Raw genomic sequence first — 22,096 nt, forward strand, 5'->3', positions numbered from 1 at the left:
AGATAGGAAAGGTTAGGTCTAATTATTTATGAGGAACCTGTCGCAGTCGACGACCAGGGTGACCAGATTTTGAAATTGAAATACGGGACACTTAAATTGAAGTGGTAGTTGAACAATATAGACACAACTTATGCGAAGTTATGCACGCAGTGACGCAGGCAAAGTCCTTTTCAGCCTTCTTTATTGACTTTTCTTTTGTCTTGAAGTGCATTCGTTGTAGATTTTGTTACAAACAGCTGTTCATTACATGTGTCAAAGCATTAGAATATTGCAATCAAGCATGTTTTGCAGCTTTGAAGGATATTAATAGCAAAAGTGACTTGCCATAATATATTGAATAAATTGCAAACAATAAAATACATATGATGAAAACCTTTCAATAATCCTTTTAAAATTATTTTCCTCATTGTTGTTAAGTTATTTTTCATTTGTCATATTTTGCACTAGATCCAACTGCTCTCAAGAGATGGTGTTTGGTTTGAGCATGTGTGATGAACTCCGAACAGGACAGTGTGAAATTGCACCTTTATCTGTAGTTCTGACTTTATCATCTCTACACTGCACCGGTTCGTACACCCACCCCATCGATGGCCCATCAGAGAGAACACTCGCTCCACTTGATCGTTTGAAGAGGGGGCGGGGTGATGCTCAGTACAAATTTCGTTAGTTTATTTTTTCTTTTTTTATATATTGAATATACGGACAAAAGGCGTCCCGGGGAGGGTCGATACGGGACAAATGTCATAAATACGGGACAATCCCGTCAAATACGGGACGTCTGATCACCCTGTCGACGACTGGCAGAAACCAGGCCGTGCAACTACCTACCTATTGTAAATTTTTCCCCTTATTGAATCATACGCAGATTTTAAATGTAAGCATTATACCTATAAGGTAATAAAAACAGAAGTGGTTTAGCCTTTTTACTAAAAACATTAAAGAATGCTGGCATAAGGCTAAATCTACTGGTATTTTACTTTCAAACACTCATTTGGACACGGTTTTTAGGTAGTAGGTAGTACCAGCACTATGGAAACGATTGTTAGCCTAAAACATAAGTAAACTAATGATAGTGGTTATCCTATGGTGTTGTAGGTAGGTAGGTAATAGCTATTAACCTAAGCTCTTACTAGGTATACTCTGTTTCTTTCCATCTGTCCATCGCCTGTGGTGTTGCTGCATGGTAACACTGTGTCCCGGGCTTTAAATAGCAACTATTATCCTATTTCAAATATTAACGGTGTAATTCGCATACAATAAATTATTAGGTAAAACACTTTTCAGTTGTAAATGTACACCCAGATATCCTTTTATTTACCTAAAACTTACACATACTAGTGTAACTATTTAAAGCCCGGGATGCAGTGTTACCATGCCAAAACACCACAGGCGAATGGACTGATGGAAAAAAACAGAGTATAGGTAGTAGCTACCTATACCTACTACTAGTAGGTAGTACCTAAGCCTAGTTGGTTACTAGTACCTAGCTACTAGCTAGCTAGGTACCTACTAGCTAGTAGGTAGGTAGTACTACTAGGTAAATAACAGAAAACACACCGGTACCAAATGAAGCCCTTCCTGTAAAAAACTATTAGGTATAGCCTAGTACTTCATAACTACTTAAGTGGGACTATTATTTGCGTTAAAGTAGGTAGTAGGTAGTGGATGACAGGTCTTGGGTAAAGTACCTAGGCTAGGACCTATAGGCTAGGTAGTAGCTAGCTAGTAGGTATGCCCAACAAAATTGCAGACGAACTCTGAAGTGGTGTCCTACACTAACTAGGTATTACAAAACTTACTGTGCGTGAACAGATATAGTAGAAATAACATCAATATTTGATTTAAACATAAAAATTGATTGAGTGTGATTGATTACCGGATAATTTGGTACGTAGCTAACTATGGCAGGTTAGGTAGGCACGTGTTGTATGTTTACGTTGTTCAATAGAAACATGACAAATATCACGAGCTTATTCTGTATGGTTGACTTCAACCTGAGAATAAACGTAAGTGCTGCGTCGTCATAATGTTAAAACTACGAAATTGCATCAAAGTTTTATCATATCTACATGATAAAAAAACCACTTTATTCGGAGTGTATATATAAAATAACCGGCTTCAATTTTTGGAGGACTTTATAATGATTTTACAGTTTTTTTTAATGCGGTTTCATGAAACTTTCGTACTTGTTGCCCCTGACTTTTATTTCAATAGAAGATCCCAAATATATAGTATTGTCCATGTTTTAACAATGTTTGATTCATCCGATTTCATTGATCCAGATCTCCCGAAAAATATGTCATTGTCATTGCTCGGTAGTTGTGATACATTAGTAAAACTGAAAATAGGTAAAGGATGAACATTTTAAAAATAGATCTCTAGCTGGATATTATAAGAAATTTATTAACGTATTTATTTTTTCAACCATCTGGAAGTACCTGTCCTATCTATATTTTGACATTAATCTGAGCTGTCAGAGGTCCCAGTCATGTTCTACATTCGGAATTCAGTGACTTAAAGCTCTATATGAGAAAACAATAGTTCTGTACAATCACATCGCATTACTATTTATATTAATTTTACAAATCCATTCCATGCAACAGTGGTGGTATTTTGTTCCATGATTATTTATAGATAGAATAGTAACCTGAAAACCATCATAATAATATTGCCACTATGAGCAGGTCCTTCCTTCTCACATGTTGTGAGGTAGATTTTTAAGTTGTAAACATCTCTTTATCTACTGTTCAGGGTTGACCTTAAAAATTACGTCGAGATGCCAGTAGGAAATGGAAGACTATTAGGAAATCGATCGTAAGTATTTTAATTTTAATATTTATTGTGCCTTCCATGGTAAATGCAGGGTAAACGGCAGAATAGTTGCACATACTACGTCGTTCTGTTGTGCACTCTGACCTAATGGGACAGGGCAGGGCACTGGATAAGTTAGGTTTGGGTGGATCCCTGCTGAGATGTGCGTCCAAACTGCTTCCAATCAGGCGCTTACCATTTAAATAACTTGCGCAGTTCAGCAGAAATTTTACTCTTGCTAGCATATTACGAAAGGAAGAGGGCCTAACACAGGCCAGGATGTTTGTATCCTGCTAGGTAGCTAGGTAGCCCTAATTCGCCTACAGCTCATTAGGTAACAATAACTCCAAATACAAAATTCCATAGAAGAAAAGATGCACAGCTATTTGGGGTAGTGTGCAGAGTAGATTGTTTTTAAAGTGCAACCCCCCCCCATCCTCCCCCCCCCCCCCCCGCCAATTTAAGACATGGCATCTAGGGTAAGTCTGATTAGGGTATTATGTTCCCCTCTGGAATGCTTACTGCTAAACTGTTTACTAGACTGTTCACTATAGCTGGTTCACTTAAGGTAGATTTTTGGGTGAGCCCTATGCCTATGAGACGTTTGTTTGGCGGGCGCAGATTGGCTGGAAGCTGCCTACCTCCCGGTACCAGCCAATCAGCGGCCGCCAAACAAATGTCTCATAAGCTTACGGCTCATCCAAGAATCTACCTTGAGTGAACCAGCTACAGGCATTCAGAGGAAATAGATCTAGGTAGGCTATAGCTAGTCTTTGTATACCTGCTCATATACATATAGGTAATAGGTAGTACTATATGTAATACGTAGCTAGGTAGATCTAGGGTACCTATCCGTGGCGGCCCAGACTATGGCAGTTGCGGTTTTTCTATGCAGTTTTACCTACTGAACAAGAATATTAAGTAATATTTATGTGGACGACTGGAATTAACCCCCAGGGGCCAGTACTAAACACGGTGAAATACATTGGACGCCCCAAACCCTTGTGGATGTCGTATCCGCGGTTGCGTTTCTTGCAGGGTAATTATACAGAATAGTTCTGCACGAACTGCAAAGAACGTAACCGTGGATACAACATCCACTAGGGATGGGGGGCGTCCAATGTATTTCGCCATTCCAGAATAAGCGTCGAGATGTGATTCAGGCGCGATCTGAATTTATTTACTCTATAAGAAATAACTGGAAATGAATTAAACTTTCTTGACCACCAGTTATTACCCCAACCTTGCCTATTTATACACAACATTACGCTTAAATTAAAATTAAATAAGTTCATAGTTAGATATCATACTGTATTAGACATCCTTTTTTATTCTTAAATCTATAGTACTGTATAAAAAAACTGGCCTACATCCAATGCGGCTGTATTACCAATGGTTGACCGAGCACCATAGGCCAAGCTAGGTGTATTATTTACTTTCTGTACTTGTTGCAAATAATAAAACACTGAAAAACAAGCCTAATTATGATAGAGAATTTATGAAATATTAAAAATAAGATGATAAATCAGCCACACAAATGCCTCTTTTATACATTTCAATCTCCTCCTTAATTAGTTAAAGTGTGGTTCTTACAGTAACCACTCTTCTCCTTGTCTGCATTGGCTGTCTAGGAACCCATGATTGAATCAAAATATAGTACAGAAAGAAACTAAGGAAATATATATATATATATATATATGATATATATATATATATATATATATAGATATATATATCTATATATATATATATATATATATATATATATATATATATATATATAATATATACTGGATGTTTATAATTGATGGGTATGGTAATTGTAATTATATTTATTATAAATTACCATTGTTTTATGGTATGTTGACTTGCGCTGATGCTGGTATATTTACTATTTTGTATGATGTATGGCCTGTTTTTAGAATTCAGTACTATGATACATATAGGAAAGTAATGCTATAGGGCCTTAATACTAAGTGATACCCTAAAAGTGTACTGTAACGATAACTTCCTCCATCAGGAAACCATCTGCAGAAGGTGTACGATGTCAGAATGTCTAGAGATGGGGCATTGGACCTACGAATGCACAGGCAAAAGAAAATATGTTTTCATCGTGAATCAAGGACTTGTATGCTTAATAAGCAACTAAAACAAGAAGAGCAGGGACAGCAGATGGAGTATTTGTAAGTCTTGCAGTTATATTATATTATTGTGTTAGCCCATGTAGATTATGTGCATTGGTACAAATGTACTGTGTTCATATTAGTTGAAACTGTATCTGTTATATATAAATTGTTACGGATGGAACCTTTGTTGAACTATACTGCTAGTGGTAACTGGTGAAAGATACATCCAGTGTAAATACTGTATGTAATATACATTGTCTCCTCTGAAAAATCCATATAGAATCATTATTCACATTATACACCAATACTTTAACCTCTAATTTTGTACAGTGTGGTCTGCAGATGTCATGGCTGAGTAAAGAATTGTTGTTTGTACATTTTTTGTTCAGCTTTCAGACAAACAAAAGATAACTGGCTATATGTGTACAGCATTAGGCATGTCATACGTGCAGTTCCAAAATAGAACAGAGGAAGTGTTCAGCTTACCTGTTGTTGAAATATTATATGTTCCTTAGTTTCCAGTTACAGAAAAACATGATGACCCTATCATGTTAAGTGACCAATCATGCATGTACCCTTAGTCCCTACATGCAATTCCAAAGAACCAGGACAATTAGAAATCATAGTTAGGGCAGAATTTTGCCTCCAATCCCCCAGAGATAATTGGGATTCTACCCAATGGTTCTGAGTGCACGGTAAAAGTTCAGGGAGGTCCTTTCCCAAGAGGTCAAGCCTGTTGGGACATTATGAGCACCCTCATGAATCTACTGAATTACCCCTTTCCAAGAAGTGTTTTGAATCCAAGAGTCATCCCAACCTGTTGAGGTACCATTATTCTGTGAAGACTTTGCATAGTCCTCACAATTCCTGTGAGGGGGAGGCTTTCCTCTTAAGTTGCACAGAAATAGTCCTGTCAAATCTGTGGTTTTTAGAAGTTGGCATTGTCTGAAGAGTATCTGATTGAAGCTACTAACAACACATCATGGCCTTTCTTGTCCAGCTTCATTGAGATGAGCTATCCATCCAGTCTTTTGTATGAAGTCTGGTATTTGGAGGGTTGGGGTCACTCATTCTTGTTCTTTTTTCCTGCAACAGAAACTCAGAACCTGTCCAATCCAAATCACTTGTAGTTATTGGTGCAAGCCTTGCAGTACTATCTGGATAGAACCTAACAGCTTAGGCCTTAGTATTCACACCTATATTATTATTACCAGCAGGCGTATTGGAGGATGCTTATAAGATGGTCAGATGTGCATATGGGTTTAGCAAGAGGAATGGTCGTCCAGTCTGGGATAAGGCACCCACGAATTCAGGAGTATTGCCCAATTCCTGGTTTTCTTTAGAAACCTCCTGGCTCTACAGGTATCAAGGGGCTTGGGGTCTGAAGTTGACATATCACCTTCACTTCATTCTGTGTATTAGCAATGTTGCCTACAAGTTCTTGGGCACTTCCTTAGGACTTGCGCAACAGGTTGTGTAGCTAACAGAGCTTTACTTGGACAAAAATGCAACATACCCAAGGTATGGCAGCATTCAGAATATGAAATAAAAGGGGTAGATTATCCTGTCTCGGGCTTTAGTTCAATGGTGTAACGTCTGTCTCTCCTGTTACAGTGGGGAGGCATAAGTGTGATAAATTGTTATCGTTTTGTTTGTTTTATGGTGTTTTGACAATGCATGGAACCAGGGGTTATTCAGCAACTGGACCAATGGCTTTACGTGACTTCTGAACCGTGTCGAGAGTGAATTTCTATCACCAGAAATACACATCTCTCACTCCTCAATGGAATGTTTGTTTGTTTGTATGGCATTTTTACGTTGCATGGAACCAGTGGTTATTCAGCAACGGGACCAACGGCTTTACGTTACTTCCGAACCACGTTGAGAGTGAACTTCTATCACCAGAAATACACATCTCTCACTCCTCAATGGAATGGCCAGGAATCGAACCCACGACCACCGAGGTGAGAAGCAAACACCAAACCAACCACGCCACTGAGGCGCTCCTCAATGGAATGGCCGAGAATCAAACTCGCGACCACCGAGGTGGGACGCCAACACCATACCAACCACACCACTGAGGCGCTCTGAAAAATTTTGTTACCTGGGCCTTTTGATGATAAAATTGCTGCCACAAACCTGTACATCCCATACTAAACAGGAAAAATAAGTTTTCATGTATGACACTCACCTGGCAGGTATATATATAGCTATATTCTCTGTTCGCACTGGCAGAATTTTCAAAACTCACGGCAACCGCTAGATCACTGGTAGTTCAGGTGATCGCCACCCCGTTCCCGTGGCGCTGGTGCTCGGAATCATTCCCATTTTCGTCAGATTTTTTCTGCCAGCCGAACCGGCAACATCGTTGTGGGTTCCCTGCTAGAATTTCGAACTCGTTTAGCTGACTTTCGCTGTACTTTGATGGATTATTGGGTATCGTATTGGAAAGTTGGATTGGCAATCGCGTTTGGAATTTCTTATAATGTCTGATTCTGGTTTAGTATTTAGAGTGTGTGTGAAAGAAGGGTGCAAGGTGAGACTGCCGAAAGCTTCGGTAGACCCTCACACAGTATGTAAGAAGTGTAGAGAGGGTGTGTGTACTTGGATAATAGATGTAATGAGTGTGAAAGTTTAAATGAGAAGGAATGGAAGACTTTCACAAATAAATTGTTTGAGAGACTAGAAAAGGATAGAGTAAGGAGATCGGTGTCTCGGAGTGAGAGGTCAGGCTCTTCTAGTAAGGCCTTGAATGCTTCTGTTATTTCTCCCCCTCCTTCCCAAGTAGAAGTTGTAGATCCTTCTCCTCAGGTTTCTCCTGCGCCTGCTGCTGTTTCTGAGGATACTAATTATGTGAAAGTGTTTGCCGCCCTTGCGTCAATGGGCGATCAGATTCATTCAGCGTCTTACAGACAAAGTGGGTACTTTTGAGAGTGTCAGTGTAGTGGAGGGGGTGGCGGCTGATCGTCTCTCTCGTGCTCCTAGACCTAGGCCTCTGCCAAGCTCCCAGACCCAAGGGAGAAAGGCATGTCGACAGTCGAAGGGAGGCGAGAGGGGTTCCCTTACGATCAGTCTCCCTTCAGGCAGTCCTGTTGCGTCCCAGGCTGCAGCAGTGCGCCATAGAAAAGGCGACACTGGGAAGTGTTTTTCTTCTACCGATAGTTCTGACGTCAGGCAGGTATCGACGTTATGCGGAAGAATCGCGTCCGCTGAAGAGGACGCATAGACATACGTCATCTCAAGATGAACTTGACGCTCAAGAGCGGTGGAGTAGCCTGAGATTTTCTCATCTAGTGACGATGAAGACGTGGTTCCGGTTAAAGGAGGCGAAACTTTTCGTTCAAGACTTCATTTAGACGGCGGTTCGCCTGATAGGAGCCCTCCTTCTGCATCCTGGGCAGTCTCTCCTGTATCTTCTCCTTCTCGTAGACCTCAGGTTCGAGTTTCTCGTCGTAGCAATACTTCTCGTCTTCGTTCCCCGCATGCTCAGGCATCCCGTCAGGAAACAGAGACTAAGGACTTTCTTAAAGAAATGCAAGGAAGGTTAGCCGATCTAGTTAATCGTGGGAAGCAACAAAACATCCTCCTACGAGACGTAAGGACGCGTCTCTTCCCCGTCAAGTCCTCCAAAAGGACGCATGATTGTTTGCCTCCTCCTCATCACACTTCGGATTCTCGTGTAGGACGCAAGTTACCGGGACAGGACGCAGGACGCAATCTCGGAGCGGATTCACGTTTGGTTGACGTATCTCAGAAGGACGCAGGCGGCAGGAGCCTTCTTCTTCCCGCGAGGTTAGAGAAGATGTCAGCAGCAAGACTTGGATTACAAGATGTTTCTTCGGCAGAAGAGGAGATGGAAGACTTAGCGTCTGAAGAAGAGAAATGATGTGAAGCACCTCTTCCAGACTACAAGAAGTTAACTGATTGCCTTCTGTCAGTTTTTGAAGGGGAAGAATTTCAGCCTTCAGCTCCGATGTCACCCCTTTCTCAATTCTCCAAGAATAAAAAACACCGAAGAAGTCATCGTTTTTTGAAGATGAAAGCTTTTCATTACAGCTAAGAAGGCTCTTCAAAGGATCGATACGGGTGGTTGAAAAGAAAAAGAGGGAAGCGGGCAAGACTTCTTTCTCCTTCCCTCCAGCCAAATTGGCATCGAAGTCCGGAATCTGGTATGCGACGGGGGAAAGTCTCCGCCTGGAGTTCCTGCCTCCCTCCCAGGGGGGATTTTTCCAACATTGTTGACAGTTCCCGCAGACATGCATTGAATTCGGCTAAAGTGTGGTGGGACTTCATCAGAGTTAGATCATCTCTTGAAAGGTATTTTCCGGACATTCGAGGTTTTCAATTTTCTTGATTGGTCCTTGGGGCTCTGGGACGAACCTTGGAAGATAAGGAATCAATGCTTCGCAACTTCCAAGCAGTATTATGTCCTGCATGGACAAAGCCCTTAAGGGATGGGGGGGCGAATGAGTTAGCATCGCTTTTCACCGCTGGAGTTTTAAAGAAGAGGTCACTCCTGTGCTCTTTTGCTGCAAAGGGCGTTTCTAACGCTCAGAAATCCGAATTGGTTTTTTCCCCACTCTCGGATCAGTTATTTCCTTCGGATATTATCAAGGATATTTCGCTTTCCCTGACTCAGAAGGCGACGCAGGATCTTTTAACGTCTTCGGTAAGGAAATTTTTACCCACCAAAGTGGTTAAGAAGACACCTAAGGAGTCAAGACAGGCTAGTCAGCCCTTTCGAGGCAAGTCCTTTTCTCGTCCTTCCTTCAGAGGAAGAAGAGCTCCTTCCAAGAGGGGTTCGAAACCCAGTAATAAACAATGAAGAACAAGTCCTTCAGACATCAGTTGGGGCCAGACTCCAGAAGTTTGGGAGATTTGGCAAGAAAAGGGAGCAGATCCTTGGGTCGTCACGGTAGCCAAGGAAGGTTACAAGATCCTTTTCTGAAGAAACCACCTCTTTCGACATCGCCAAGAGAGCTTGGAGCTCACTACAGCGATCCAGGGAAACAAGAAGCACTACAAGAGCAAGTACTTTCTATGCTCAGGAAAGGAGCAATAGAACCTGTTCTGGATCACTTATCTCCGGGATTTTACAACCGGCTTTTCTTAGTAGCGAAATCTCGGGGGATGGAGACCAGTTACTGGACGTAAGTCAACTCAACTTAGTTTCGTGGAGAAGACAAAATTTACTATGGAGACGACCGATTCAGTACTGGCAGCGGTACGTCCAGGGGACTGGATGGTTACCCTGGACCTTCAAGACGCATATTTTCATATCCCAATTCATGCAGGATCCAGGAAGTACTTAAGATTTGTGATCCAGAACAGGGTCTTTCAGTTCAAAGCCCTCTGCTTCGGACTGTGCACAGCCCCACAAGTTTTTACAAGAGTGATGTCAAGCGTGGCGAAGTGGCTACATATTCTAGGGATAAGAGTGTCTCTATACCTAGACGATTGGCTCATAAGAGCCCAATCAAGAAGACAATGTCTGGAGGACTTAGAAATGACGTTGGCATTAACGAACGAATTAGGCTGATTGTGAACTTAGAAAAGTCGAATCTGATCCCCAATCAGGAGCTAGTTTATTTGGGGTGGGCTTCTGATTTGACTCAGCGAACTTTTCGGGCTTTCCATCAATCCCGACAGGCAAGCTCAGTGCATCCGAAAAGTACAAGCCTTTCTAGAGAAGAACAATGTTCTGCACGAGAGTGGATGAGCTTACTGGGGTGAATCTCTCGTCCCTGGAACGGTTTCGTTTCTCTAGGAAGGCTTCACATGAGACCCTTGCAAATATTTTTGAACCAAGTCTGGCCAAGAAAATCGCAACCGGATTCCTTCCTGTTTCGAATTCCTCGCAAGATCAAAGAGGAATTACTTTGGTGGCTAACTCCGGGGAGTTAGCGGAGGGAGCGTTCGCTCCAGCAGAAGAACCCAGACCTTGTATTGTTTCAGACGCGTCGGACGCAGGTCTGGGGAGCGGACTCTCGGCCCTCAAGAAGTGTCAGGTCGCTGGAGCAAGGAGGAAGCGTCTTGGCATATAAACAGGAAGGAACTGATGGCGATTTTCTTGGCTTTGAAAGAGTTCAACGCGGTGATCCGCAACAAGGCGGTGCAGGTCAACGCGGACAATACCACAGCTCTGGCGTACATCCGCAAGCAAGGGGGAACGCATTCAGTTTTCTCTTTGCAAGTTGGCGGAGGAGATCCTTCTATGGGCAGAGAAGGAAAAACGTAACCCTTCTCACCATGGTTCATCAAGGGGAGGAAGAATGTGAGAGCGGACCTGTTGAGCAGGGAAGGTCAACTTCTGTCAACAGAATGGACTCTTCATCTAGAAGTATGCCAGAGTCTGTGGAAATTATGGGTTCGTCCAGTGGTGGACTTGTTTGCGACCGCAATGACAAAGAGATTGACGACTTATTGCTCTCCAGTCCCAGACCGTCAAGCAGTCGCAGTAGACGCCTTTCTTCTAGATTGGACGGGGCTAGACGTGTACGCCTTTCCCCCGTTCAAGATATTAGGAAAGGTTTTGAAGAAATTCAGGGAGAGTCAAGGGACAGAAATGACTCATAGCTCCCTACTGGCCGGCCCGAGATTGGTTCACAGAGGTACTGGAATGGACAGTAGATGTACCAAGAACACTTCCAGCAAGAGTAGATCTACTCAAACAGCCTCACTTCAACAGGTACCAACAAGACCCTCTCTCTGGGTCTGACTGCTTTCAGACTATCGAAAGACTTGTCAGAGCGAGGGGGTTTTCTAGAGAGGCGGCCAGAGCTGTGGCCGGAGCAAGAAGAGCCTCGACTATTAAGGTGTACCAGGCGAAGTGGGAAATCTTTCGTAAGTGGTGCAAGAGTCGGAAGATTTCTTCATCCAGTACCTCTGTGACCCAAATTGCCGACTTCCTTTTATATTTAAAGAAGGAAGTAGGGTTGTTCAACTCAGACAATTAAAGGATATCGTAGTATGTTGGCCTCAGTATTTAGACACAGAGGTTTAGATATTACCAATAATCTAGATCTGAGAGACCTCATAAGGTCCTTGGAACAAGGAAGGAGCACCGATACAGAACACCTTCCTGGAATCTCGATGTGGTCCTGAAATTCTTATGGAACTAATAAGTTCGAACCGATGGATCAAGCTTCGTTTAGAGATATCTCGAAAAAGACCATCTTTTTGGTGGCCTTGGCCACAGCTAAAAGGGTTAGTGAGCTGCAAGCAATTAGCAAACAGTTGGCTGGAAGCATGACAAGGCAGTTTGCTCTTTTCAGGAGGTTTTCTTTGGCCAAGAACGAGAATCCAGCTCATCCCTGCCAAGGTCTTTTTGAGATTATGGGTCTTTCAGATTTGGTAGGACAGGAACAAGAGAGAGTTCTCTGTCCAGTAAGGGCTTTGCGCTATTATATAGAGAAAACCAATATATTAGAGGAACTTCAGAATCACGTGGTGCTCTGTGAAGGACCCTAGCAGAGCAATGACCAAAATTGCCTTTTTCCTCAGGGAACTGATTAAAGAATCACATATGTTATGCCAAGAAGAAAATTTTTCGGCATCCCTTAAGGTTAAGGCGCACGAAGTGAGAGCAGTAGCTACTTCCTTGGCATTTAAAAGGAATATGGGCCCTCAAAGATATCATTGAAACGACATTTTTATACATTCAAACTTACCTGGCTGTCCAGAATACATAGCATTACTCTGTCGTCCGACAGAAATTCGAATTTCGCGGCACACGCGGCAGGTAGGTCAGGTGATCTACCCACCGCCGCTGGTGGCGGGAATAGGAACCATACCCGTTTTCTAATTCATAATTTTTCTGTCGCTGGAATGTAAACAACATTTGCAGTTCCTCCTGATGGATTTTCGTGTTTCACTCGCATCGATCGTCTGGGCTAACTTTTACAGGGAAGTAATGGATCTTTGGTTCGGCATACGCTTTTGTTAACTTTTGATAATATTAACTTCGAAAATTTCGAAGATTAGTGACGTGTAACTACCGAAGTTTTCGGTAGACACTCGTCCACTTTCACGAAAGTGAATTAGTATACTTTCATGAAAGGGAATTACTTATATTTATTCATTAATACAAATAAGTGTTAGAGTTTGATTGAGGAAATGTATATCTTTCTTCCACCTAGTTGGGGAAGTCAGAAAAGTAACTATCCTTTAGAAGTTTTATTAGCTCTTGTGTTAACGAGCAATTATAGTAGTAACAGTACTAGTAGTTGTTGCATCCTCATCACCTTCTTACTCCGCAGAATCTACAATATTTGCAAATTGTAGACTTTGGATATAGTAGTTCGAATGCGAACTCTTAGAACGTAAGAAGTGAATATAGTGTTCCCCCATTACAATGGAGGGTGCGTCTGATCGGCTCTGTCTCGCTCTCAGGTCTAGACCTCTTCCAAGCTCACAAGCCCAGAGGAGAAGGAATGTCGAAAACCGTAAGGAGGTTTCAGAGAATCCCCACCGGTCAGGCGTCCCCTCGGCAGGTTCTGTAGAGCGTCCCAGACTGCCAGGGATAGCCATTGGAAAGGCATCCTAAAACAGTGTTTCTCCCTTTTTATGCGTACGATTCCTCGATGGATAGAAGAACTTGAAATGAATGAAATTGGCGAAGATCCTCGTATAATGCCTTCTGGTAGAATTATTCAAATTAGAATGACATTAATCGATCCACCTTTCGGAATCAGGCGACGATTTAGCGCCTTCTAATATTAGAGATCATTCGATAACATTTGTGATACAGTCATTGTTCGAACATTTTTTTTTCGCAACTAGACGAGAGCGCTATCCAATGGGGTATGAAATTGTTATTTCAACATAAGATTCCCATCGGTGCATTTTTAGATATAAATTCTATTATGATGAGAACGATTTAGATTGTTTGTCAATCGAATGAATTGTATGGATCTCGTTAAGTGATAAAGCATATATGTATGACTTTTAAGCTTCTAGCTCCTACCATGCTTAGGACAAATCGCCTTAGGACTACGGTATGGCAAGGCATAGACACATACCGAACTTTATGCTATAATGGTCAAGTGAAATCCTTACAAAATTTCCTAAATTAATACGGTTTACCTTAATGTAACAGTATTATAGAGGATTCTATTAAGCTAGAGTATGAGTTATATGATGCTATCGTGTCTTCGAGAAGTGATCGGAGAAGCATATCTTTATGGTGGATTGAGAGTAGGATAGAACATTTTCTTCGTGTTAGAATAGGTTTCCATGAATTACCAGTACCCTTCTAGGACTATCCTAGGAAGGAATAGTTTTAAAAGAATTGTTTAGACGACACCTATTTAGTTTCTAGACTTGTCGAAGTCTCGTTAGCTTATTTATGCTTATATAAAAACTTCCTGAAGTTCGATAATAATTTATAAGATTCCTTTATTTAATGGAGTAACTGGCAACTCTGGAAAGGAAAGGCCAGGGAGCTGCTTTCGCTTTGAAGACCAACCAACGCAGTCGCAGTACCATCTTGTTCTCAGTCGTGAGATGTCGTTTACAGCTCTCTCTCCTGCGGAATGGGATAACTAACCGTATCTCTTCCTACAATCGTGGTCTTAGCCTCGGATTGAGGGAATACTGAAGCTATCATAAATAATATAGTGTCTGCCTTTGGTTAGGAATCTTTCAATAAGAAGGATATTAGCAACCTTTCAATGCTGTTTACCTAGGTAACATGATTAAAGGATTCTAATGCACCAGCAACGATGAATATTATTTAATGCACTCATACTTACGAAAGCATGGCTTATTAGAATACATACTTAGTGAGAAGAGAGATGTAATAGAGATTCACTTCAAGTCTACGTATGGTTAAGTCTTTCGAAAAAGGACACAACCGTATTTAGAATCGGATATTGCGCAGAAGTTGTATGAGTCGGATGGGAAACATTCTTTTAGTGGGAAATGGTTTCCCTGAATGGATTATACTGCGTATATAAAGTTTTTCATAATAAGAACGGAATGAACATATGAAAGGATGTCGGTGTACCATAAAGACACACATGTTCTGGCACATAACATAAAGATAATTAGTAGGAGGCGCCAGCCTGGCGCAGATGCGCCTGGCCCTGGCGCAGATGCGCCACCCTGGCGCAGGTTGCGCCAGCCTGGCGCAAGTTGCGCCAGCCTGGCGCAAGTTCGCCACCCTGGCGCAAATTCCGCCAGCTTGGTGCAATAAGCCTAGAGCACCATCCAAAATATTTCTCGTTTGAGCGAGTTATTAAATAAAAGCAATACAAGAATTTGCGAGTCCGTGAGAACCTCGATCGACGATAATAACTGTTTAAGTATGTCTAACATTTATTGCAAAGAGTTGTGAGAACCTGCGAGAAGTCTTCTTCATAGATCTCTTAGCAAGAAGAAGACGAACAGTCTTCCTGTAGACTGCTTCCTTTCCTCAAACCATGCCATAAGGAATCATAAGCGCCAGCCAGACGCCTGGCTCTAACTAGAAATAATTAGTTAATAGATATACCTTAGAGCAAATTATGCTTTCCTACATGAGCTTGGGGAAGTTACTCAGTCCCCTCGCACTGGAGTGGTCCTTCTCGTTCAGGAAAAAAAGGGGGGGATACGGAAGATTAACCGAGGAAAGAAATAATTCCCTTCCGATATACTCGTATTAGAGAAAATTGAGAAGAAACATCCAACATGGAAGTACTGTAGAATTATAGGATTCTTACAGCACCTCGTCTTATTTTGATATCGAGATTTCCTGACCAAGGTTGCGAGTAATAGGCCATAAAGGCTCAGCCAGGCTTTAACCAAGCGATAGGCGCCAACCAGGCGCGAGAGCGCCAGCTAGGCGCGAGGCGTCAGCCAGGCGCGAGCGCCAGTCTTTAACCAGGCGATAGGCGCCAACCAGGCCGCGAGCGCCAGCCAGGCGCGAAGCGCCAGCCAGGCGCGAAGCGCCAGCCAGGCGCAAGATATCAGGATCTCCAATTTCTCAGTATTTGGAGATAGACTTTCCAAGAGTTTCCTCTTTGAGAACTGACACAAGATCAGTTTTTCCTGACAGTGACACAAGTTGTCGCACAGGCGGCCGTGGCCCTTGTCAGGATTAACTGAAATTGCGGAAGTCTCTAACAAGAACAGACTTCTCATGTCAGGTAACATAGTGGTCGCGTGAGCGACTTCTTTCCTGGCAAGAGGAGTTGTTTTGGGAGAAACTCTTTTGCCAGATCAACACCCGCTACTGACAATTATCTAGATATCGCACAGGCGAACGTAGTACGTGTCAGGATAAGTGGGTTCTCCTGCTTTATAGACCTTTACATGGTGAAGAGAACTGATATCTTTAGAGGTCTCTCGCTTTCCTCAACCTTATGAGACAAGGGATAGAAAATATATCGGACTCATAAGTTAATCTGGGTGCAGGTTTTAGAAAGACCTTAGCAACCCCTTTTATATTGCACGTTTCGCTAGTCCCTTGAACCATGCAGCTCCTCTTTCTCCTCTTTCATTGTTATTAACAGGTGGTATATTATCCTACTCCATGTAAACATATAACAAGGAATACCTTGTAATGTTTTGGTACTAGAAAAGACTCGTAGGAGCTCTCAGTATTGGGTGAGAGGCTCTTTCAAGTATCTGAACCGTACATTACGGCCTGATATCCTAGGATAGGAATCTTGAATGATTCTCCTCGATCCTGGATCAGTTAGTAGGAGAATAGGATAATAATAATTTGTTTTGCAGAATAACGATGATAGAATTTTTCCATTCTCTCGTTGCCCAGGCACGAGGACAGAAAGAAAGAATATAAGAGAGAGGTAGCAATATACGCCATCTTTATGTTATAGAAAGGGGAATAAAATTTAGTCTTTTTCCCCTAAAAGATAAACTCTTTACAGAATGTAAGACAAAGGGCGCAAACAAAGAGAGGATATATGTTATGCCTCATTTTAGACTTAGTGAGGTTGGATTCTCAGAGGTCACGTTCTTCTCACAGCAGGTTTTGTAAGTCTTTTCCAAGACAGTCTGATATTCTTTCAACATCTATTTTAAATGGACCTTAACAACCTCTCCACTCTGAGTCTGTCTGCGTGCAGACTGACCAGAAGTGGACATGAATGAGAGGATGTTTCAAGGTAAATGACAGTAGTCTTGGATAAGCATTATAATTACTGCAGATCGTGCTTGAGAGAATGAGGAAACTGTCCTCTTCCGATACCTCTGTGAACCACATAGCGGTTTTTTTTTTTTTCTTCCCTTTCAGAGGGAAGAATTACCTTTGTATATATCTGCTATCAAAGAACGCAGTAAAAGGCTATACTCTGTCTCTATAAAGGGAATTGGAGATAGCAGAGCATTAAGATCTTCGGGATCTTACACAATACCTCTATACGACAAAACTTGGAGATCTTATAGTTACAATGGGATCCTATTTGGGCCTCAGATTCCGTGTTCGGACAAGATGGAACTGCTCCTCATCAATGTCTCTCTTGGTACTAATCGACCAAAAGGACGAGTGAGATTTTGGGCTTGGAATCTGGAATCAAATTCTAGAAAGACTCGGCAATGGGTTCCTGCCAGCATGGTATGTTTGGCAAAGAATTATAACCTTTTTATTCCTGGATCAATGCTTTCAGATAAAGGATTTGTTGTCCAGGCAAGGTATATTACGTTGTTATATACAAAAGAAGATAAGATTTAACGTTTGCTGACAGAGTCTTTGGAATACGATGAGGGCTCAAAACTACTTCCCAGAAGGTTCGAAGAGATATATTTAAAGAGCTAGAAATCGGGGATCCTCCCAATTTCAGCTCAGTTGTCCTTAAACTTCCAGGCTCTTCCCTGCCTTCGTGCAAGGATAGGGAAGATTTTGCAAACGAGAGAACTCTTCAACATGTAGGAAGAGTGCTCGTTAGCAACTGAAGTATCAAGTATGATCCTCCTCGGAGGAAGACTGGTCTCTCGGACTATTAGATTTCCTATCGTCTACTGGATGTAGCTGACTAAAATTACCTCCCCTTGTTGCAGAGGCCATAAGCTCAAAGTGAAAGAATTTCTTCCACCCTTTTCCTTTCTCCTGATAAACGATTGTGGATGTTCAGACTTTCGGACAATGTAGCGCCAATCAGGCGCCAAATGCCAAACAGGTGTAAAGACGCCAGAGCAAGACAGTCCAATTAAACACTGTCATTGTCTGATGAGGAGAAGGAGTAGGCCTCCAATCTGGCGCAGATGCGCTAGAGGCGAATGAATCAGGCAAATAAAGTGTCCGAGGTGGACATCGCCAGTTTTCATCGAGACTCTTAACAAGCTCGAATCTCCAGCAAGTGGGGAGAAGTCAGCCAGACGACGAGGAGCAGCAAGGCGCGAGGCAGCCAGGAGGGCGCTAGGCGCCAGGCAGCGAAGCACCAGCCAGACGCGAAGCACCAGCCAGGCGCGAGACGCCAGGCAGGCGCGAGCGCCAGGCAGGCGCGAGGCGCCAGGCTGGCGCGAGACGCCAGCCAGCGCTAGGCGCCAGCCAGGCGCTAGGCGCCAGGCAGGCGCGAGGCTCCAGCCAGGCGCGAGGCGCCAGCCCAGGGGCGAGGGACGGCCAGGCAGGTCGCGAGGCTCCAGTCAGGCTCGAGGTTTTTCCTCCAGTCAGGTCGCGAGGCCGCCAGCCAGGCGTGCGAGGCGCCAGCCAGGCGCGAGGCGCCAGCTCGGCGGGCTTAGGGCTCCAGTTCAGGCGCGGAGGCCCTCCAGTTCAGGGCGCGAAGGCTCCAGTCAGGCGCGATGGCGCCAGGCCCAAAGGCGTCGAGGCGCCAGGCAGGCGCGAGGCGCCAGCCAGGGGTTGCGAGGCAGCCAGGGACATGGCGCAGAGGCGCCAGCCAGGGGTGGCGAGGCAGCCAGACAGGCGCGAGGCGCCATACAGGCGCGACGGCGCCAAAGCCAGGCGCAAGCCAGACTCTGGGCTTGGCTTCATCTAGAAGAGATCTATTGCAAAGAAAGCCTGGTCTTCTTTGGAAGAATGGAATCTCTTAAAGCACTTCTTGAGTAACTTGACGTTTCCTTCAAACAGCTAAGAATTAAAAGCGCTTGAAGTGCGAGCTTTTATCAATTCTTGTTCTTTCCATAACAATATGTCGTGAGAGTCAATTAGCTGATAACGGGAGATGCAACTCTGGTTGTTGACTTCTCTTTGCACGAAGGAGATCAAGTGGCCGATGAGAGATCCTTCTCTCTTTGTTATACGTGTCCACGGATGCGTTGCTGGGATAGGGAGCCGACACTGATCCTTAACTAGTGAATTAAATTTTTTATTTTTTATTTTTTTTTTATTTAGTTTTTAGCATAAGTGTATTATTTTCTGGGGTTATTTGAAATGAGTTTGGGATAGCTCTTTTCAAATTAAGCACAAACTCGTGTTAGGATCAGGTGATCGGGATCGGTGTTGTGCTCCTTAAATTATGCCAATAGGCATTGGTGTATTGTCATGTAAGTGGATAAGACCCCATTGACAATGACCACTAGATTCTGTCAAGTAAGTGGATAAGACCCCATTGACAGATCTACAAGAACTCTAGCCATAGGTCACATCCTCGCTGAGGCTCTTGAGACGAAGCAGACTACTAGCAATAGCTAGGAAGTCGACCCTTCGTCTAAACACATAGAACCAAGGTTTTATTTATTTATTACCTACAACGTATGTTGTTTACTGTCTATTCAGTAATAGCTGTCTTTTACCCTCCACCAATGGTGTGAATCAGCTATGTATATATCTGACAGGTAAGTTGAATGTATAAAAATGATATTGTTATGATACAATAAAGTTTTATACATACTTACCTGGCAGATATATACAATTAAATGGCCCTCCCAGCATCCCCTCAGGAGACAGCTGGAAGAAAAAATTTATGAATTAGAAAACGGGTTTTGGTTCCTATTCCCGCCACCCGCCACCCAGCGGCGGTGGGGTAGTATCACCTGACCTACCTGCCGCGTGTGCCGCGAAATTCGAATTTCTGTCGGACGACGGAGTAATACTATGTATATATCTGCCAGGTAAGTGTATATAAAACTTTATTGTATCATAACAATATCATTTTGGAGGACTAATTCAGTGTTTGCGTGTCATTACCTTAGAAACGTCAAAACAACATTTGACAACTGTCAAACGTTGGGCCCATATGTATCCTCAGGAGCAGTATTGGGCAAGGGAGTTTCCACCCCATAACTTACTAACATGCTAGGTATTTTTAATTAAGTGGTGTTGTTTTTATGGTTGTCTGAGAGGGTTATTTCCTCTTCAGTCTGTGAAGTGTAGTGTGTTATGTTAGCTTTGTGTGTGGTCAGGTGGTCTAACTTATCCTAGCATGAATGCCCGTGGTAAGAGAGGGCTAGGGGTTTCTGTCAACGAATTGGTCCCGTCCAGTTGTCAGACCCTTGTATTTAGCTTCATCAACTATTAGGTCATGTCCTAGTTGGGAGCTACTAAGGTTTAGCAGGCTAAGAGGCAGGATTTATGAAGTCAGCTACCTTAGCAGGTAAGGAATCTAAGAGTATTTGGGATTTATTTTAAATTTAAAACTCTTACAATGTTGCTGTCTTTGACCCACCTCCAAATGTGTCAATCAGCTATATATACCTGCCAGGTGAGTGTCATACATGAAAATGATGTTATTATGATATAACAAAGTTTCATGTATACTTACCTGGCAGGTATATATAATTAAATTAACCCACCCACCTCCCTCAGGAGGACAGGGTTTCAGAGAAAAATCTGACGAAAATGGGAATGATTCCGAGCACCAGCCCACGGGAACGGGGGTGGGCGATCACCTGAACTACCAGTGATCTAGCGGTTGCCGCGAGTTTTGAAAATTCTGCCAGTGCGAACGAGAATATAGCTATATATATACCTGCCAGGTAAGTATACATGAAACTTTGTTATATCATAATAATCATCATTTTTGTTTCCTACTGATATGTTGACAAACTTACTCTGGCAGAGGGCTGTAGAAGCTTATGCATCAAATTGCCAGACTATATGATAGGTTTAAGGAGTATTTTTTGTCCTGTGAAAATTACTGTTCTAGGTGGCAACAGGAACATTGTCAATCATTTCTATGAGATGATCTTCCCACCCAAGAGGTTCTAAGCCTGGTCAGTGACCAGCACCCACCTCTTATACGCATGAGTTGTCAGACACCACCACAGATTCCTTGCTTTACAATCTTTGATTGTTTTTTAAATGGTTTCTAGCTGGTGCTAGAAGATTATCCTATTGTTAAGACTTTCAAGTTTGTTAGCTATGAAAAATACAATTTTATACATTCAACTTACCCGTCAGATATATACATAGCTATTACTCCGTCGTCCGACAGAAATTCGAAATTCGCGGCACACGCGGCAGGTAGGTCAGGTGATCTACCCCACCCCCGCCGCTGGGTGGCGGGAATAGGAACCATACCCGTTTTCTAATTCATAATTTTTATGTCGCTGGAATGTAAACAACGTTTGCAGTTCCTCCTGATGGATTTTCGTGTTTCATCGCCATCGATCGTCTGGGCTAACTTGGATCTTTGGTTCGGCATACGCTTTTTGTTAACTTTTGATAATATTAACTTCGAAAATTTCGAAGATTAGTGACGTGTAACTACCGAAGTTTTCGGTAGACACTCATGCACTTTCACGAAAGTGAATTACTTATACTTTCATGAAAGGGAATTACTTATATTTATTCGTTAATACAAATAAGTGTTAGTTTGATTGAGAAATGTTTATCTTTCTTCCTAGTTGGGGAAGTCAGAAAAGTAACTATCCTTTAGAAGCTTTATTAGCTCTTGTGTTAACGAGCAATTATAGTAGTAACAGTACTAGTAGTTGTTGCATCCTCATCACCTTCTTACTCCGCAGAATCTACAATATCATATTTGCAAATTGTAGACTTTGGATATAGTTCAAATGCGAACTCTTTGAACGTAAGAAGTGAATATAGTGTTCCCCCATTACAATGGAGGGTGCGTCTGATCGGCTCTGTCCTCGCTCTCAGGTCTAGACCTCTTCCAAGCTCACAAGCCCAGAGGAGAAGGAATGTCGAAAACCGTAAGGAGGTTTCAGAGAATCCCCACCGGTCAGGCGTCCCCTCGGCAGGTTCTGTAGAGCGTCCCAGACTGCCAGGGATAGCCATTTGGAAAGGCATCCTAAAACAG

The 22,096-nt window shown here is 42.8% G+C and overlaps 2 protein-coding genes across 4 annotated transcripts in view; one reads left to right on the top strand and one right to left on the bottom strand.

Moving 5' to 3' along the window:
• Positions 1–22,096, bottom strand: part of LOC135198151 (uncharacterized) — a 49,687-nt gene that overhangs the window by 11,144 nt on the left and 16,447 nt on the right. Inside the window, exon 1 of one of the 3 annotated variants that reach the window (XM_064225642.1) lies at positions 1,877–2,022. The exons of 1 other annotated variant lie outside the window; for it this stretch is intronic. Coding sequence is in view for 1 of the 2 variants with exons in the window: in XM_064225640.1 (XP_064081710.1) it covers positions 1,800–1,849 (50 nt within the window). In the remaining variant the exon portion in view is untranslated. One more of the 3 variants, XM_064225640.1, reaches the window with a different exon arrangement.
• Positions 2,707–22,096, top strand: part of LOC135198153 (zinc finger CCHC domain-containing protein 10-like) — a 46,042-nt gene continuing 26,652 nt past the window's right edge. The window contains exon 1 of the mRNA XM_064225644.1: positions 2,707–2,814. Within this exon, the coding sequence (XP_064081714.1) occupies positions 2,777–2,814 (38 nt within the window). The 5' untranslated portion in view covers positions 2,707–2,776. The remainder of the gene's footprint in view (positions 2,815–22,096) is intronic.

The sequence above is a fragment of the Macrobrachium nipponense genome, chromosome 21 (assembly GCF_015104395.2).
Source record: "Macrobrachium nipponense isolate FS-2020 chromosome 21, ASM1510439v2, whole genome shotgun sequence".
Lineage (NCBI taxonomy): Eukaryota > Metazoa > Arthropoda > Malacostraca > Decapoda > Palaemonidae > Macrobrachium > Macrobrachium nipponense.